This window comes from Podarcis liolepis (assembly GCF_965112155.1).
Source record: "Podarcis liolepis genome assembly, chromosome: 7".
Lineage (NCBI taxonomy): Eukaryota > Metazoa > Chordata > Lepidosauria > Squamata > Lacertidae > Podarcis > Podarcis liolepis.
In genome coordinates this window covers 75,353,629-75,370,637 of record NC_139561.1, presented here as the reverse complement: position 1 = coordinate 75,370,637, position 17,009 = coordinate 75,353,629, and the positions used below count along the sequence as shown (strand labels likewise).

Sequence of the window (17,009 nt, the reverse complement as noted above, 5' to 3'; positions counted from 1 at the left end):
CTGGAGCAAGCATGCGACACAAGGAAGCAAACCTGGTGCTGAAGCTCACAGGAAGCAGAGAACATTAAAATCCAAACAGCATCCCCACCTATAATCTGCCAGTTGTTCTAGTTCCCCAATGCAAGTTTTCCATCTGAAGCCATGAACTTACCATTTCAACCTGCATTTTGAACTGGAAATTAACATCACCTTGAAAATGGGGAAACTTGGTTGTTTCTGGCTGGCAGGAATATCTCAGCTGTCGTCATTTGCAAACATCAAGGATGAGACTGCATCTTCCAGTGATTTCCAGGTGTTCTACCTCCAGAGTAGGGATGGAGGGAAATCCATTTTAAATGGATTTATAGATGGACTTGGTAGTTCTGACCTGATTGAACTTTTCCTGTGTCAGACTGCCTCTTGCACTGAGAACTCACATGTCTGAGCTGCTTATGTGGTGTCAGTTTTCTTTTTTTAAAAAGCCTGGTTATATGCAAATAGTATGCAGGGGTACAGACATCAGTCTCTGCCAGTACATGGGAGAACTCTCTCCACCCACTGGCCACATTTGCCCCCACCTTGGGTTTACGGTCTAATACCTCCTGGTGGAAGGGATGCAAGTGGTGCTGTGGGTTAAACCTCAGAGCCTAGGACTTGCCGATCAGAAGGTCGGTGGTTTGAATCCCCGCGACGAGGTGAGCTGCTGTTGCTCGGTCCCTGCTCCGGCCAACCTAGCAATTCGAAAGCACGTCAAAGTGCAAGTAGATAAACAGGTATCTGTTTATCGCTCCAGCGGGAAGGTAAATGGCGTTTCCGTGCGCTGCTCTGGTTCGCCAGAAGCGGCTTAGTCATGCTGGCCACATGACCCAAAAGCTGTACGCCGGCTCCCTCGGCCAATAAAGCGAGATGAGCGCCGCAACCCCAGAGTCGGCCACGACTGGACCTAATGGTCAGGGATCCCTTTACCTTTACTTTACCTGTTGGTGGGGCTGCCCAGATAAGGGCACTTATAGGCATATGTACTGGGACCATCCACAATTGCATCCATAATTGGTAAGCTGATAGCTGGCAACCCAAAGTTAGACAATAAATAGCACCCCAATTGTTCTCACCTTTCATTACATTCCTCCTGCTTGCAGCCCAACAGGCTATAATTCAGAGCTGGAAGGATGCCTTGGCTTTTACACAGGAGGTGTGGCATAAAAGGGGTCTGTACATTGTTTACTTGGAGAAGCTTAATCATGAACTCAAAATCACCAAGGGCTCTGCTGCACCGAGAGATTTTGTGACCAAATGGTAACCTTTTTTTATTTAAATGAATTTGATGGACCACCTTGTTCCAGCCAAGTATGATCTTATTTGGAAGAATATCGGAACTTATTTGGCCCTTTGTCTCCTCCCCATGCCCTTTGAACTTTTTTTCTTTTTCTTTTTTAAATAATTTTTATTAACTGGCCAATCACATCTAATTAAATCACATCACATAAAATTCCAAATTACAAAGCCAATTTTTTTAATTTTGTTGGGGGAACCCATACTTCAAGATCCAAAGGGGGATTCAAATCATCTTCTTATTACTGCATTAATGTCCAAATCAGTCCCAATCAGTCCAAACAGAGTTCATAGTTCTATCCAATCTTATCTTGGTGTTTCCACATCATATCTTATTCATATAATTTCTCTTTTTCCTTTACGATCTCTTCTGTTAGTCTCCTTAAACCGATAAGCAAATATAATAATCCTGTGTGAATTTCCCGTTCTTCCAATCTAAGTCCAGGTGGTTTCCATATATCATCTCCTTCGTAGATAACATCGCTCTTTCCATCATAAATTAGGCAGTTGTCACTCTTAAGTCCCACTGAGGAGTTAATCCACGATATGTAAACAACTCTGTTTCTCTCTTTCTCCTCCCAGACTCAAAAGCTCCGACAGTGCCTCCCAAAATGGCGACGGCATTTTTAACTGCGTCATTCCAAAACTCTTAACTTTCCAGCCCCTTTGACCTTTTTTTCTTTTCTTCTCCTGCTTTCCCACCAGTATTAGTTACTGCTACCGTGTTAATAATGTTGCTTTTTGATGATTTCATGTTTTATATTTTTGTATGGTTGTTTTAATGGTGTACCATTCTTGTCCCTTTAATATGTCTCATATGAGTTATATGGATAAAATTTAAAAAATACATGTATGAAATGTCAAGCCACAAGTGGCATTATATTTCTGCAGCGGGGTTTTTCCAAATATTAACATTCATTATGCATATAGTTCTATACAGTGTTGTATGCATTTGTTTGTGTGCTGGTTGCTTGAGGAAACCTGTAGTGAATGTGCATGTGGGGATTGTTTTTTAATGAAAGTGTTTTTTTTAAAAATAATTCTCAAAGAATTGATTGTATTTTTAGTGGACGTGGTAAACAAAAACACCCTTGTTTCTCAGAAGGAGCAAGGAGCAAGACAGGAATTGGGGGTGTGGCTAAATTCAACATCAATATTTCCAGAAAATTCAATCCCTTGGGACACGATGGCAGATGGAAGATTAATTCACATGGGCACCCACCAAACCTCCTTAGAATCATAGAATTGCAGAGTTGGAAGGGACTGTGAGGGTCATCTAGTCCAACCCCGGCAATGCAAGATCCTTTTGATCAACGTGGGGCTTGAACCCACCACCCTAAGATTAAGAGTCTCATGCTCTACTACCTGAGCTATCCCATAGGGCCTCATCACTGCCCCATATAAACAGAGTGTGTGCCAGAGAACATCCCAAAACACAAAAAGCTACCTCTGCTCCTGGCTTTTTTAAAATAGAAGCTTTAGCAGGTGCTAATATACACCTCCATGTGCTGGAAAGCTTTCTGCAGACCAATCTAGCACTGTTAAAAGCACAACAGCCAATTTGACCAATTTAGGAGGGCAGCCAGTGATTGTACAGTGGTACCTCGGGTTACATGCACTTCAGGTTACATACTTCAGGTTACATACGCTTCAGGTTACAGACTCCACTAACCCAGAAATAGTGTTTCAGGTTAAGAACTTTGCTTCAGGATGAGAACAGAAATCATGCTCCGGCAGCGTGGCAGCAGCAGGAGGCCCCATTAGCTAAAGTGGTGCTTCAGGTTAAGAACAGTTTCGGGTTAAGTACGGACCTCCAGAACGAATTAAGTACTTAACCCGAGGTACCACTGTACCTGCCTTCTCGTGTGACTGCCCAGTGCAAGACTGCAGTGGGCACTTCACATTTCAGAAAGGTTTGTCTGTTTTCTTTCAGGCAAACCCTGGAAATCTTCCCAGAACACAGGGTTGCTTGATCAAATTGCACATCCTTTCCACTCTATTGTTCCTGGGCCTAAGTCAGAATTGGGCTGGCATATGTGGTGCAGTGATTACAGTGCCAAGCAAGAGATCAGGGGAGAAGGTTCAAATCCTATTCACTGAGTGACTTTGAACCAGTTGCTATCTCTCAGCATAACAGGCTTGTTGTGAGAATCGCATGGAGTTGGGTAGCCAGGTATGCTGCCTTTCACTCTTAAGATGTTTTCTATATGTGCTGCTATGTTGTGATATTTTTGTATGGAAGGGATTTTATTATTTGACCCGGTATTGTATTTTGTAAAAAAAAAATTAGCTTCTGTTGTATTTTTTACCTTTCTGTAAACCAACAGGAGACCGTTTTGGTGTTAAGTGGCATAGGCGCATATGAAATAAAATAAAGGAATAAAAATGTTGCGTTCATTTTATTTATAAAAATGCTTGTATACTGCAATTTCGTGGTTTACAACGTGTGTGTTTGTGTGTGTGGTGAAAACCACCTAAACATTCAAACTGTCAGCTAACTTTCACAGAACGTGTTTTCTTAATTGTCTGCATAAGCCTGGCAGCATAGAAAAGTTTTCACTAAATAGTGGAAAGTTAAAGGGAAGACACTCCATCAGCAGAGCATTCCACAGAACTGGAGTTGATGGCACCAAAGGTTTGGTTTTGTGTCAATGTCAAATTATCCTCACCAACTCAGGGAATGACCGAAACTCCTGCAGATGATCTTAGTGATCATAGAATCAAAGAATCGTAGTGTTGGAAGGGGTCTTGGGGGTCATGTACTTCAAACTCCTGCAATGCACTGATGAAAAGTGACCATCCAACCTCTGCTTAAAAACCTCAAATGAAGGAGAGTTCACCAGCTCCTGAGGGAGATCATTCCACCGTCAAACAGCTCTTACTGTCATAAAGTTCTTCCTGATGTTTAGTCAGATTCTTGCACTTGGATCACACTGGGATATAAGGGTCCAGGCAGTCCTTTGGTACCCTGGACTTCAGTTGGTCAAAGTTTTGTAAATTAATTCAAAGACCTTGAAGTATGGCTAGTATTAGAACTGGGCATGAAATAAGCGCCCTCCCATCATTTGCCTATTTGAAGATAGTTACAAAATCTAGCTATTCCAAGGCAAGGAGAGGAGGTACGGGAGCTGACCTTGAGAATGGGGAAGAGAAGTTAACCAGCTGCAAGGGCTAGAGGTAAGAGAAGAAATTCGCATCGTTCTAGTTTTATTATAAACCTACGCAATTCATATTTCCCAAACCATTGACTTCAGATTTACATCTATGTTTGTTCACTGTGTGTGATATTCGTTTAAAATAAAGGTGTATGCACAGAGTCGTGAACTATGTCCACCCCCATCCTGACTGGATCATTGAATTAGGACTTGCCAGACAAACAGGCAAAAGCAAATTTGCAAATTACCATTTACCAGGTTGCCTGTGGTGAGCAAAGATTGACTCTAGGTCACTAGACAGTAAAATGTTTGTAAAAAACACACAAAATAGCTTATAGGCGAGAGAGTGTTGCTGTGTTGCTGTGCTACAGATGACTACCAGTCCTTAAAAGAGTGGAGTTTTTATTCCTTCCCCCCCCACACACACATCAGATGTTGTTTTCGTGCTAATTTCTACGTCATGTGCTTACTGAAGAGTAAGATTTGTCACGCAGCCCTCCTTGATTCTTCCTCCTCTGATGGACCTAGCAAGAAAGGTACATCGAAATGGGCACACATCTACTCTTCAGACATGTGCGCTACATGTTTCAACTGGGACGCGGATGGTGCTGCGGTCTACACCACTTGGGCTTCCCAATCAGAAGGTTGGCGGTTTGAATCCCCACAACAGGGTGAGCTCCTGTTGCTCTGTCCCAGCCCCTGCCAACCTAGCAGTTCGAAAGCATGCCAGTACAAGTAGATAAATAGCTACCATTGCAGTGGGAAGGTAAACGGTGTCATGGTGTTCCATTGTGCCATAAGTGGTTTAGTCATGCTGGCTACATGGCCCAGAAAGCTATGGACAAACATCGGCTCCCTCGGCCTGAAAGCGAGATGAGCACTGCAACCCCATAGTTGCCTTTGACTGGACTTAACCATCCAGGGGTCCTTTACCTTTTTACCTATTGTTTCAACTCTTGAGCAGTTGCAGGAAGTCCCCAGTCGAGACATCAGCAACCAGCAGAAGGAGTTTTTTAAAGACAACAACAACAACAATGCTGAAATACTGTTGTGTTTGTTTGTTTGATTGGTTGATTGATTGATTGTTGCATTTATATCCCATATTTTTTTCCAAGGACCTCAAAGTAGTGTACATGACCCCCCCCCTCCTTATTTAACCCTCACAACAATCCTGTGAGGGAGGTTCTGCTAAAAGGCAGTAACTGGCCCAAGGTCACCCAGTGAGCTTAATGGCCAAGTGGCGATTTGAACCCTGGTCTCTAACCTCTCTAACCACAACACAACACTACCCTGAATATATTTTTGCTCCCCCGGGCTTTCCCAGTGGGGGTTTCAGTTTTGTTTTAACAATATTTGTTGGTTTTGTGTTTTTAACAGTTTTTATTATTTATGTCTTGAGATTGCGGTTTATGACGTGATTAATAAATTAATGGTATTATTACGACATACCTCTCCCACCTTTCCTCCAAGTAGTGCAAAGGGGCCTACATGGTTTCTCCCTGTCTTCGATTTACCTTCACGACGGCCCTGTGGCGTAGGCTAGGCTGAGAGCTTCATAACTGAGTGGGAATTTGAACTCTGCTCTCCACAGTCCTAGCCCAGCGCTCTAACCACTATGCTATGCTGGCTCTCAGTATTTCAGTCACTCTTATTCTGGGAATTCACCACCACACTCAGGGAAAAACCAGTGCAGAATTTTCCCCCATATGAACTGGGCCACAAGCTCAGTAGATCTCATGGTTGACGTGCTGGAATCAGCAGCCACACCCAGCTACTTCCCCTTCCTCTTCCTGTGATGTCTAGTTAAGCTGAAACCTAAGCTGTTGCATCACTACAGAGTGTATTTTCAGTTCAGTTCCCTACCCAGTTTCAACTAATGCATTGGAATGGTGACAGGGAGACAAAATGATGACATCGTGCTGCTACACATTTCCCCTAAGTAGGTGTTAACAGTGAGAAAATGGAGAATCAGGAGGAGCCAAGGCTGACATTTATGGCAGCAAATGCACCTTGTTTAACAGCGCTGGGGCAAAAGATGCACTTACATTGCAGAATTGGCACCAAAGGAAACCTACAATGCCACACCCTTGATTCCCAAACATGTCAAAGAAATATAAATTTCCCCAGATGGAATACAGCATTTGTTGCATCCTTTCCTAAATCTGTCATGCATGTGTGCGTGTTAGTTATTTGTTTTACAAATAAATCAGTTTACCTGTAAGAATTAAGCAACGTACATGAATTGAGATGCAGATGGAGGACACTTTCACAGAGCAATGGGCCATTATCTTCAGTTGGAGTTATTCTGAGAGTTGAGCCACACAGCCAGGAAAATCACATGATGTTGCTTAGCGTGAAGACTAAACCACTTCTACCTGCAAGTATGGAATTGTGGCTTTCAACTCTTCCCCCAATGAAAAGCAGACTTTCTGGATGCAGAATACGTCTTCCTGACATATTTTTACAGCATTCATTGATAAGTGTTCTTACCCGCCCTTCACCTTAGGACCCCAGGGAAGTTTACAACAATATGAAAATGGCATACACAAGAATGGGGAAGGGCTGTAGCTCAGCACTTGAGGTTCTGCTCACCATGCAGAAGGTCCCAGGTTCAATCTCAAGTAGGGCTGGGAGAGACCTCCTGTCTGAAACTCTGGAGAGCTGCTGCCAGGCAGTGTTGGAGAATACTGAGCTAGATATCCCAATGGTCTGCCTCTGTATAAGGTAGCCTCCTAGGTTTATAATATTAAAATCAGTTAAAGCAATTTACTTTACAATCAAGGGAATAGGGTGGGTTCTGATACAGTGGTGCCTCGCAAGACGAAATTAATCCGTTCCGCGAGTCTCTTCGTCTTGCGGTTTTTTTGTCTTGTGAAGCACGGCTATTAGCGGCTTAGCGGCTTAGTGGCTATTAGCGGCTTAGCGGCTATTAACGGCTTAGCGGCTTAGCGGCTATTAGCGGCTTAGCAGCTTTAAGAAAAAGGAAACAAACTCGCAAGAACTCGCAAGACGTTTCATCTTGCGAAGCAAGCCCATGGGGAAATTTGTATTGCGAAGTGACTCAAAAAATGCAAAACCCTTTCGTCTAGCGAGTTTTTCGTCTTGCGAGGCATTCGTCTTGCGGGGCACCACTGTATTGGTATATTTTAGATGCTAAAGTTCAGGGTAAAGAGGTGTGACGTCAGAATGTAATGATACTATATCATATACAACAAATGTGCCAGACACACCTCTGTGGGGAAAATCAAAATTCTGCAGTTAAGGGGTTGCCCCAGAGAATGCCCTCTGCAAGCCTCCCACCCAATGGACTTCCAAGGGCAGTGGAAATATCAAGGGGGGGGAGCTCTACCAATCTTCCAGCTATTTGGGAGCGAAGATGTTTAGGGTTGCATTCACATGGCAACTTGTCTCGTTTTTCCTGACGTTCCCCTGTTATTTTCCACATTATATTTAAGTTTTTGCACAACGTAAATGCTCGTTTCTGTATTCTTTGATTCTGGGGTGAGGAGGGGAGATCATTTCCTTAACCTGGAAAAATCACAGGGGTAAAGTGACAAAATTTGGGTTGTGTTCCAGCATAATTCCCCCCCCCCCTGCTGTCTTCATCGGGGAATCATAGGGGCCCAAAAAAAAATTTAAGGGGGAAAAACAGGATGGGTGTACATATAAGAAACAAATAAAATAAAACCTACATACAGCAACAGTGTTTTGTGTTGTGTAGGCTCCTATGGTGTAAGTAATGGGCCCCCAATCATTTTAAATTAGAGCTTAATAATTATTTCACTATTAATAAACGTCTTTTTAATTGTATTTCAGTTCAACAATTACTTTGATAAAATACATATTTTGTTATGTGCAAATGGCTTTAGATACTGATTAGGTCCATAAATTACCATATAGCATATATTCAACACAAAAAACAGTGACAATTTGTTATTGACAAAGGACAGCTGGACATATGAAGGGCCCCATTACCTTTAGTAACTTAAACCTGAATCAAACCTAAATCTGGCCCTGATGGGAACAAAAGAACACATATGCAGAAAAGCAGGAAATAGCAATATTGTCTAATGATGTTCGTTGTCTCTCCCAACCCTATCTGGAGTTGCTGGCGATTAAACCTGGGACCGTCTTCATGCATAGCAGATGCTCTGGCAATGAGCTATGGCCCAACCATTTCAAAAAGTAAAAAAAAAAAGACATCATATCAATCACAGTGTAATGTGACATTTTACCCTGATTAGCCCTTAAGTCATATGCAATCCACAATTGGCCTCCCTTCTTTCACCGACCCCCATTCCATGACTCACATCTCTATTTTCATGTTGTGTCTTTAAAAATGAGAACATTGTTACGTTTGCTGGTCCCATCTTAATTGCAGGTTAATCTAATAAACTAGTTTATCGTTACCTAGAACAGCTGGATGCTGAAGGTAAAATTCTTTGATTCAGACCGTCAAACAATCAGGATGATGACATTCAAACAAGCTACACTCATGTTCCATGCACCTTATCTGTGCTCCTGTTCATGGCTGCTGAGATCATTTGCTCTCCTAATGCCTTTCTGAATTGGCAACATCCTGGCTAATGTACTGTCCCATCCCAGACTGAAGCCTGCATTTCTCCTAAGGTTTTGGAGGCCCCGGATGCTTGAGCTCCAGAAGGAACCCCCACACACACACAACTCAGGCAATGGCAAGTACTCCCTGGCTGATATCTCCTTTCCCATGGGCCACAGCAATCTTCAGCCGGATGGAATTACACTTCTCCATCATGGAGCGCCATACTTTAGTGATCCCATCATCCATGGCAGAGGAGAGGAAGAAGAAGATGAAGGGGTCCAGGAAAGCATTGCATACACTGGGCAGCACAGCCACACTGCGCCACCAGACGTTATCCATCACGATGAAGCCCACCACGTGGGACACATTGTAAGGACCAAAGCAGAGAACAAAGAAGGAGAGTGTGGCTGTGGCCACCCGCACCGCACGGCGTTTCTTTCTCATGTTTAGATGCGACCCAACCAGGACACGGATGCTGCCGGCGTAGCAGAAAGAGGTGATGACCAAAGGAAGGAAGAACAGGACCACGGACAGCTCCAGCCTCACAGGTGCCAACACAGCCAGCTGCTCTTTGCTGAAGTTGCTGTAGCAAGAGGAGCCATTGCTCTCAAAGACCCTGGACGGGATGTCCCTGTTGGTCTCCAGGGCAAAGATGAGAAGCCCATGGAATCCGACGAGACTCCATATCCCCAAGGAGACCAGACACGAGTAGCAAGGCTTTTTGTAAGCCTGATAGTGGATGGGATATGCAGCTCCTAGGAAGCGCCCCACGCTGACCACAGTCAGGAAGCAGGCACTGGTGTAGATGGTGCCAAAGTGGATCAGGTTGTAAAGGGGACAGACAAAGTCTGGCTTGACCCACTTCACCTTGCTTATCTCCAGCATCTTGAGCGGTAGGAAAAGGACAAAGACCAAGTCCGACATACAAAGGTTCATCATGTAGATGAGGTTGGGGGTCAGGTGAGCCTTGGCCCGGCAACAGAAGACATAGAGGGCTAGAAGATTGGCGGGCAGCCCCAGGAGGATGGTCACCCCGTAGACAACCAACGAGACCAATGTCTCCCACTCTTCCATAGCATCGGGATCAGAGGGCAGGCTGAGGCAAAGGCATTTCCTTTAATCACTGCTTGCCTACCTGCTCGTCCATTCTCCAGCAACTTCTCGAGTCGTACCGGAGGGCTCCCAAACTGAGTGCTGAGTAGCTGTGTGTGTGTGTTGGAGAGAGAGAGAGAGTTGAGACACAGGGAGCAAACTGCGCTTAAGGTGAAATGGACTGTGAGAGATTGTTCGGTGCAGGTGACCATGAGCCAAGGCAATAAAGCCATAAACTCCCGGAAAGCTAGGCAAGAGCAGGAATTGTTAATGGCCCATTGGGCTTTTACATACACCTAGATTGAATGGTGGGGGTGGGGGTGGGGAGAACAAGTGACTCGGAAGCAGGAACAGACCTCCTTGTACATTTGGAGTTACCTTTAGGGAAAGTGTTGGGAGCATCAACTAGGGTCAAGATTGTGGGGCTTTGTTGCCTTCCACAAAATTTTGCAACCCTGAAAATCTCAACTAACATTTGACATAAACCAAGCTACTAGCCCCTGGGGTTTTGGAGATAAAGCTCAAATATATGTAGTCATGGGAAAAATAAAGTGCACCCTCTTTTACATAGGTAAAGGTAAAGGGACCCTTGACCATTAGGTCCAGTCAAGGCCGACTCTGGGGTTGTGGCACTCATCTCGCTTTACTGGCCGAGGGAGCCGGCGTACAGCTTCCAGGTCATGTGGCCACCATAACTAAGCCGATTCTGGCGAACCAGAGCAGCACACGGAAACGTCGTTTACCTTCCCGCCGGGGCGGTACCTATTTATCTACTTGCACTTTGACGTGCTTTCGAACTGCTAGGTTGGTAGGAGTAGGGACCGAGTAATGGGAGCTCACCCTGTCACGGGGATTCAAACCGCTGACCTTCTGATCGGCAAGTCCTAGGCTCAGTGGTTTAACCCACAGCGCCACTTCTGTGCCAAACAGAGAAACCTGAGAGGATGAATCAGAAGACAAGAGCCCCCTGAATCCAATATCAAGGATCCCCTTGAGGAGCCTTTTAGGCTGACACCTGATGATGAAGAAGAAGGAGCTGAAGGCACCACCCTCCCAGTCTTCAAGAGCACCAATGCCAAAAGTGCCCACAGTGCCACCCGTGTCCCTCCATAACAAACTTAGTTGGTCTCTAAGGTGCTACTTGATGGAAATTTTTTTATTTTGTTTCTTTTTCCCATGACTGTATATGTGAAGAGATTTGATACATTTCAAACTTTGTAAGGTACCTGCCAGGTATGAAGAACCACATTGGATACCAATCTGAGGGTCCCGCCGTCAGCGCCTAAGGGCCTGATGACCTGGACCAGCCTGCTCTGTTATCTCATCTCTGGAATTCTTCCCCAAGGAAGCTTGCCTGTCACCACCCACAGTTTATTTTTAACACCAGGTGAATGCCTGTTTTTCACTGTTTTGATTTGCCATTGCTTTCTCTTGCCATTCTGCTTTTGCTATTTATTGCATCATCATTGTTGTTGTCATTTATTTACCCTTTTTATAAAAAAAGGGGGGGAATTGTTTTGGGAACTTTACCAAACTAGACATTATATCAAATGAGTCTTTGATGCCAGTAGGGAATTATTCCGCTTCTCCAAAGCCAAAAAACATCTTTTAAGAGCAGGTATGGGAAAGCTTTGGCATTGCTGAACTGCACCTCTCATCAGCCCCAGCAAACATGGCCAATCACGGGGGGGGGGGCTGTAGTCCAGCAACATCTGGAGACCCAAAGATTCCCCAAAGGCAAAAGTGGTGAGAACACTAAATATAAAATTGATCTTTATGAAGTAGGCTAGTTTCTACACGCACTCACACATTCCTATCTATCCTACATCTTAGCAAGCAAATGGCATTATCAGGGTGCAAAGACAGCCTGGTAAAAACTGTCAAGGAGGGAGACAAGGAAGGATGATGCCTGGGGAGAAGGGGTGTAGCTTGGGGTTGAGGTGAGATTTGGCTTCCAAGAGGCTTGGGGACTGCATTTCCTCCTGGGCCTGTTTAAGTTCCCCCAACCCTGTTTTATGGCTGTTATTCTTCCCTTGTGTGCCAGTTTTGAAGTGTTTTTCTAAGTGAGTAACCAATCACTGATTAAAATAAAAAATAAGTTATTTCCTAATGACTATACAGTCTGATTCCTCAGCTTCTCTTTGCCCCATTTCATACATTATTCTTTGGTTTATTGACTCTCTGCAATTGTTAACTATACCGCTCATCCTTCCGCAGTTTTAGTCTTTATGGGCCATCATTTAAAAAAAAAAAAAAAAAGCATTTCAAATAATGTTTATTTTAGTGACATATCACATGGCATTATTTCCACCAGGGTGAGAAAACAGATTCAGTGACTCAGTGAGGAAGCATGCTCTGCTGACTGATGGAAAGTTTACTCTCCAAAGAGAGCCAATCAGAGAAGCACAAGCTGGGGAAATGTCCCCACCCCGGAGGTGACATTTCCCTGTTATTTTTTTTCCCCCTTCGAGTTTGAATAATCACCAGCCTACGTGATTCAGTCAAGATGCCACTGTGGGAAACGGTTCTCCTAGAAACCTAAAAAGCTGCCCCCATGCCAGCTCAGAGCTAGCTCAGTATTGTGTGCCCTGAATGGGAGCAGATCTGATTTCAATCAGATGTCTGTCCCAAACATGGGCATCTATGCAGCGGTGGGGTGGGGGTTAGGCAAGAAGCAGCCCCTTGAAACAGACCAGAATCCCCAGATACCCAGCTTTCTTCCTTTTTTAAAAGTGAGTTTCTAGCACTTCCAGAACCTGAGATATGGGACTAAATGTACAGGCAGTATTCTTCTGATTTGGGGCTGGAGGGCACCAGCAGTTTCCACTTTTCAGAGTTTGCCCCCCGCCCAAACCAGGAGATGCCTGTGCTTGAACCTGGAATCTTTTAGCACACAAAGCAACAGCTCTGCCACTGAGCTATGGGCCTTACCATAAGCTGTGGCTGCAGTGACACAGCAGTTTATTCCCCCAACTGTTAATTTCCGCATTGTATTTGAGATTTCCCATAACATAATAGCCACTTCCTGAAAACAAATGAAACAAGCTGTTTGCAGCCCCCTTAACCCCCCAAAAACCCTGGAAGTAAAGTAACTAAACTTGGGTTTGTATACCAGCTTACAGTTCTTTCCTGCTATTTTCATGGCGAACTTTGGAAATTGTAGCTCTTTGAGGGATCTCCTAATTGATGGACAGCGTCTTGCAATAAATAAAAAAGACCACACAGAGTCAAAGGTCCAAAAGAAAAAACTTTTACTAAAATGGCAAAGGCTTGTTGCAAAATCTTCAGAAAAAAACTTCAGACTCATGAGGTACAAATGAAAGTAAGAGAGAGATACAGCGTAGCTCACTGAGTGCAAGAATTTATCTCTACTGGCTCAGCATAACCTTGAAGTAGTCATTTGCATCAGAAGTGAACCTTCTAGAAGCTTCCAGAATTTCCCAGCACTTTCCAGTTTCTGCCCTCAAAGACTTTAGTCGTGACACTAATAACTCCCAGCACACTTAACAAACTGCAGTTCCCATGTTTCTTCAGGAAATGCCGTGACTGTTAAAGTGGTCTAAGAGAGTTTTAAATGTATGGTATGAATTTAGCAAAAAAATAATGTTCGCAAAAAATCTAATCATTCCTTCTTCCCTTAGTAAGGTAAGATAAGGGGGATATGCTTGTCAAAGCACCACCAGACCATGTAAAGCAAGTATCTGGATTAAGGACCATCTCCAGATGACAGGTATTAGCCCTAACCCAATTTAGATGATCCCCCCTTCAACAGTGTCTCTGTCTTATTTGGATTAAGTTTCAGCTGCTGGTGTTGTTGTTGCTACTTTTAATACCAACATTATCCATTCAAATTTAGCATATGTTGCCTTTTCAACAATATTACCCCAATATGAGGTAAAGCCTTCTCATTTAATTCTCATTTAATTTTGTGTGTGTTAAACAGCCAGCAAGACCATTATAAAAGCTAGCAACCCACAGGGGCTAAGAGTCTTCACAGCTTCTGGAAGCTTCCAGGCTAATCCCCAAAGAGTGTGGTCCACAGATAACTATGTACTTTGCTACACTACATTTAACTGTCCCCGTGTGTGTGTGTGTGTGTGTGCGCGCGCGCGTTTTCCACCCTGTCAACAAAACAGCTTCTTTAAACCAGTAACACATTTACAGCAGGTCATCGTGCTGAACGATTGCATGGCATTTAAAAAGAAAAATGCAAACACAATCGCATTAACCGATAAAAGTGTCTGAAGATCAGGATTGGTTGGAAGGGAAAGAGGGCCTCTTAATGAAGTGTCTGACACATGCACAGCCAATGAAACAGGAATATTGACTTGCTGGCGTTTCATGGCTCTCCTGCTCACAGCTGTTGTTTGTATTCCCTCCAGCTTGCTGCAGAGGAGATCTAGCCTGCTTCTAGAGTGTTTGTTGGTTTGCTCACTCCTGTCCCTGTTAATAGCCTATAAAATGCTTCCTTTGACAGGGCCTCCTGCTTCCCCAGGCAGGAAGGGTATGAGAACTGCTCCCAACATGCATGTCCCAGTTTGCACACCCAACACTAAGGCAGGCCACAAGAGGTAGATGGGAAGGAACAAGCAGGTGAGCTCTGCTGAGAGCTACATCCTGATTAAAGGGAAAGGTAAAGGGACCCCTGACCATTAGGTCCAGTCGTGGCCGACTCTGGGGTTGCGGTGCTCATCTCGCTTTATTGGCTGAGGGAGCAAGCGTACAGCTTCCGGGTCATGTGGCCAGTATGACTAAGCCACTTCTGGCGAACCAGAGCAGCGCACGGAAACGCCGTTTACCTTCCCGCCAGAGCGGTAGCTATTTATCTACTTGCACTTTGATGTGCTTTCAAACTGCTAGGTTGGCAGGAGCAGGGACCGAACAATGTGAGCTCACCCTGTCGCAGGGATTCGAACCGCCGACCTTCTGATCGGCAAGTCCTAGGCTCTGTGGTTTAACCCACAGCGCCACCCGCGTCCTTACATCCTGATTAGGCATCAGCAAATTTGCCAATTTCAGTTTCTCTCAGTTTCTCATTTTGTCCTTTCTTATGTTCGGTTCTCCACAGCAGCGTGATGGTGATTGTGATAGTTTTAACAGTCCTCCCGAAAACCCTTTAGTGTTTAGTGCATATTTCTCCCAATGAAAAACATTTTTAACCATGTTTTGCCTAACACACACATTTTTGCAGAGCAATATTCCCCAGTAGAATCTGTGTGTGTTTGTGTGATTGTCACAGACATATGCATTTGTGTACACAATACTTGGTCAGAGAACTGCACTGCAAAATTCAGAATTTCAAATGATGGCTGTGTTTCTTATTATGCTCTTAGTCTTTAAACTGGCATCTCTCTGTAAAGCAAGGTACACAACCACCCTAATGTGTAGATTAAGTTGATGTTTAGATCCATACCGTGAAAAGTTTCACAGTCTGATTTTTGTATGTTAGATTCTATAAAAGTGACAGAAGGCAGGCTCTTCATCATATCCAGCATCTTTTAGCAGGTCCCACAGCCAATGACACCCAGTGCCTCAGAGCTTCCTCCAGGGGACTGTGGTAGAATAAATTTTCGGCCCCTACCTAGCTCTGATCAAAGTATTTCTGCTCCCAGGTCAGCTCACAGAGGCCCTAGAATGGAAGCCATCATTAAGAGGGGCAAGAGGCACTGGCAGGTGCCAAGAAAGTATCTGGGGATGCTGTAATATTCATGAGCATCATGTTATAGTTCCCAGGTGTAGGTGATGGTCCACTCAAGTTTGGGAGAAGACCATGGGTGGTGATGGGGTCCCTGCTCAGTGACATCCCTAGCTGTTAAGATCTAAAACCTCTACCTGGGTTGGGGTGGGGGAGTGGCAGGCCTGAGTCAACAGAGGTAGCAGTCTGGATACATAGTCTTAGAAAAGTCTGAAGTCATCTTCCAGTTGATTTCCCTGGAACTCAGACATCACAGATTTACTTTTATTGTTTCATAACCTCTTGCTTTCAAAATACAAAACAGTGTCAAGCTCCTAACTGTACAGGCCAGCAAAGTTGTGAAAGATGGTCTATTTACTGAGGAAGACAGGCATTGTGATATTGCGACATAGCTAAATAGGTGCAGTTGGGGAAGTAAGTTCCTAGAAGTGAGAGCAATGTTCGGTAACACACAAACACACCCTGGGGGAAGGACTGTAAAAGAGGGGATAAAATCTGTTCCGTATTTTTCTTGTCATTTTGTAAAATTCCATGAATACATGTAAGGTATTGCACCGTAATACAGTATTTGTAGCAAAAAAATAAAACAAATCACATATTTGTGCAGCATAGGTGTTTCTTTTTAACCCTTTCCAGTCCGTGATGCTTACTGTAGGTTGTTAGGGGTTTGAGGAGGTCAGTTCCCTCATCCCCCCATCAATTCACCCACTTTCCTTCCCCATCCATAACAAAAGCCTGCTGGATCAGGCCAATGACCCATCTAGTCCAGCATCCTGTTCTCACAATGACCAGCCAGGTGCCCATGAGAAACCCATAAGCAGGACCTACGGTAAGTGCAGCAACACTCTCCTCTCCTGCATTTTCAGACATCCTGTGATGGCCTGGGATTTGGACTCGGATGCTGAACCTGAGGGATCCCAGCCTGCACAGGATTCCCCGCCTCCAGAACCAGCTGAGCCAGGGCTGGGGCCTGAGCCTGAAGGGTCCTCACCTGTGCTGGATCCTCAGGTGCAGGCATCAGCTGAGTCCGCTCTGGCTCCTGAGGGGATGGAGGACCCATTGCCTACAGATGCTCCACTCTCAGCCCCGTCAGAGGCAGCTGAGGTTGCCTCTGGGTCCGGTAACCCTCCAGCCTCTCCTGAGATGCAGAGGCTCAGGGCAGAGAGGTGGAGGGAACTAAGTTCCCGGAGGAGGA

The 17,009-nt window shown here is 44.6% G+C and overlaps 1 protein-coding gene across 1 annotated transcript; it reads right to left on the bottom strand.

Moving 5' to 3' along the window:
* Positions 1 to 9,150: 9,150 nt before the first annotated feature.
* On the bottom strand, positions 9,151 to 10,101 carry LOC310711094 (G-protein coupled receptor 42-like; the record flags this gene model as incomplete). Its single annotated transcript, XM_083512567.1, has 1 exon — positions 9,151 to 10,101. The coding sequence occupies one exon, from the start codon at positions 10,099 to 10,101 to the stop codon at positions 9,151 to 9,153; it is 951 nt and encodes a 316-aa protein (XP_083368693.1).
* Positions 10,102 to 17,009: the final 6,908 nt, after the last annotated feature.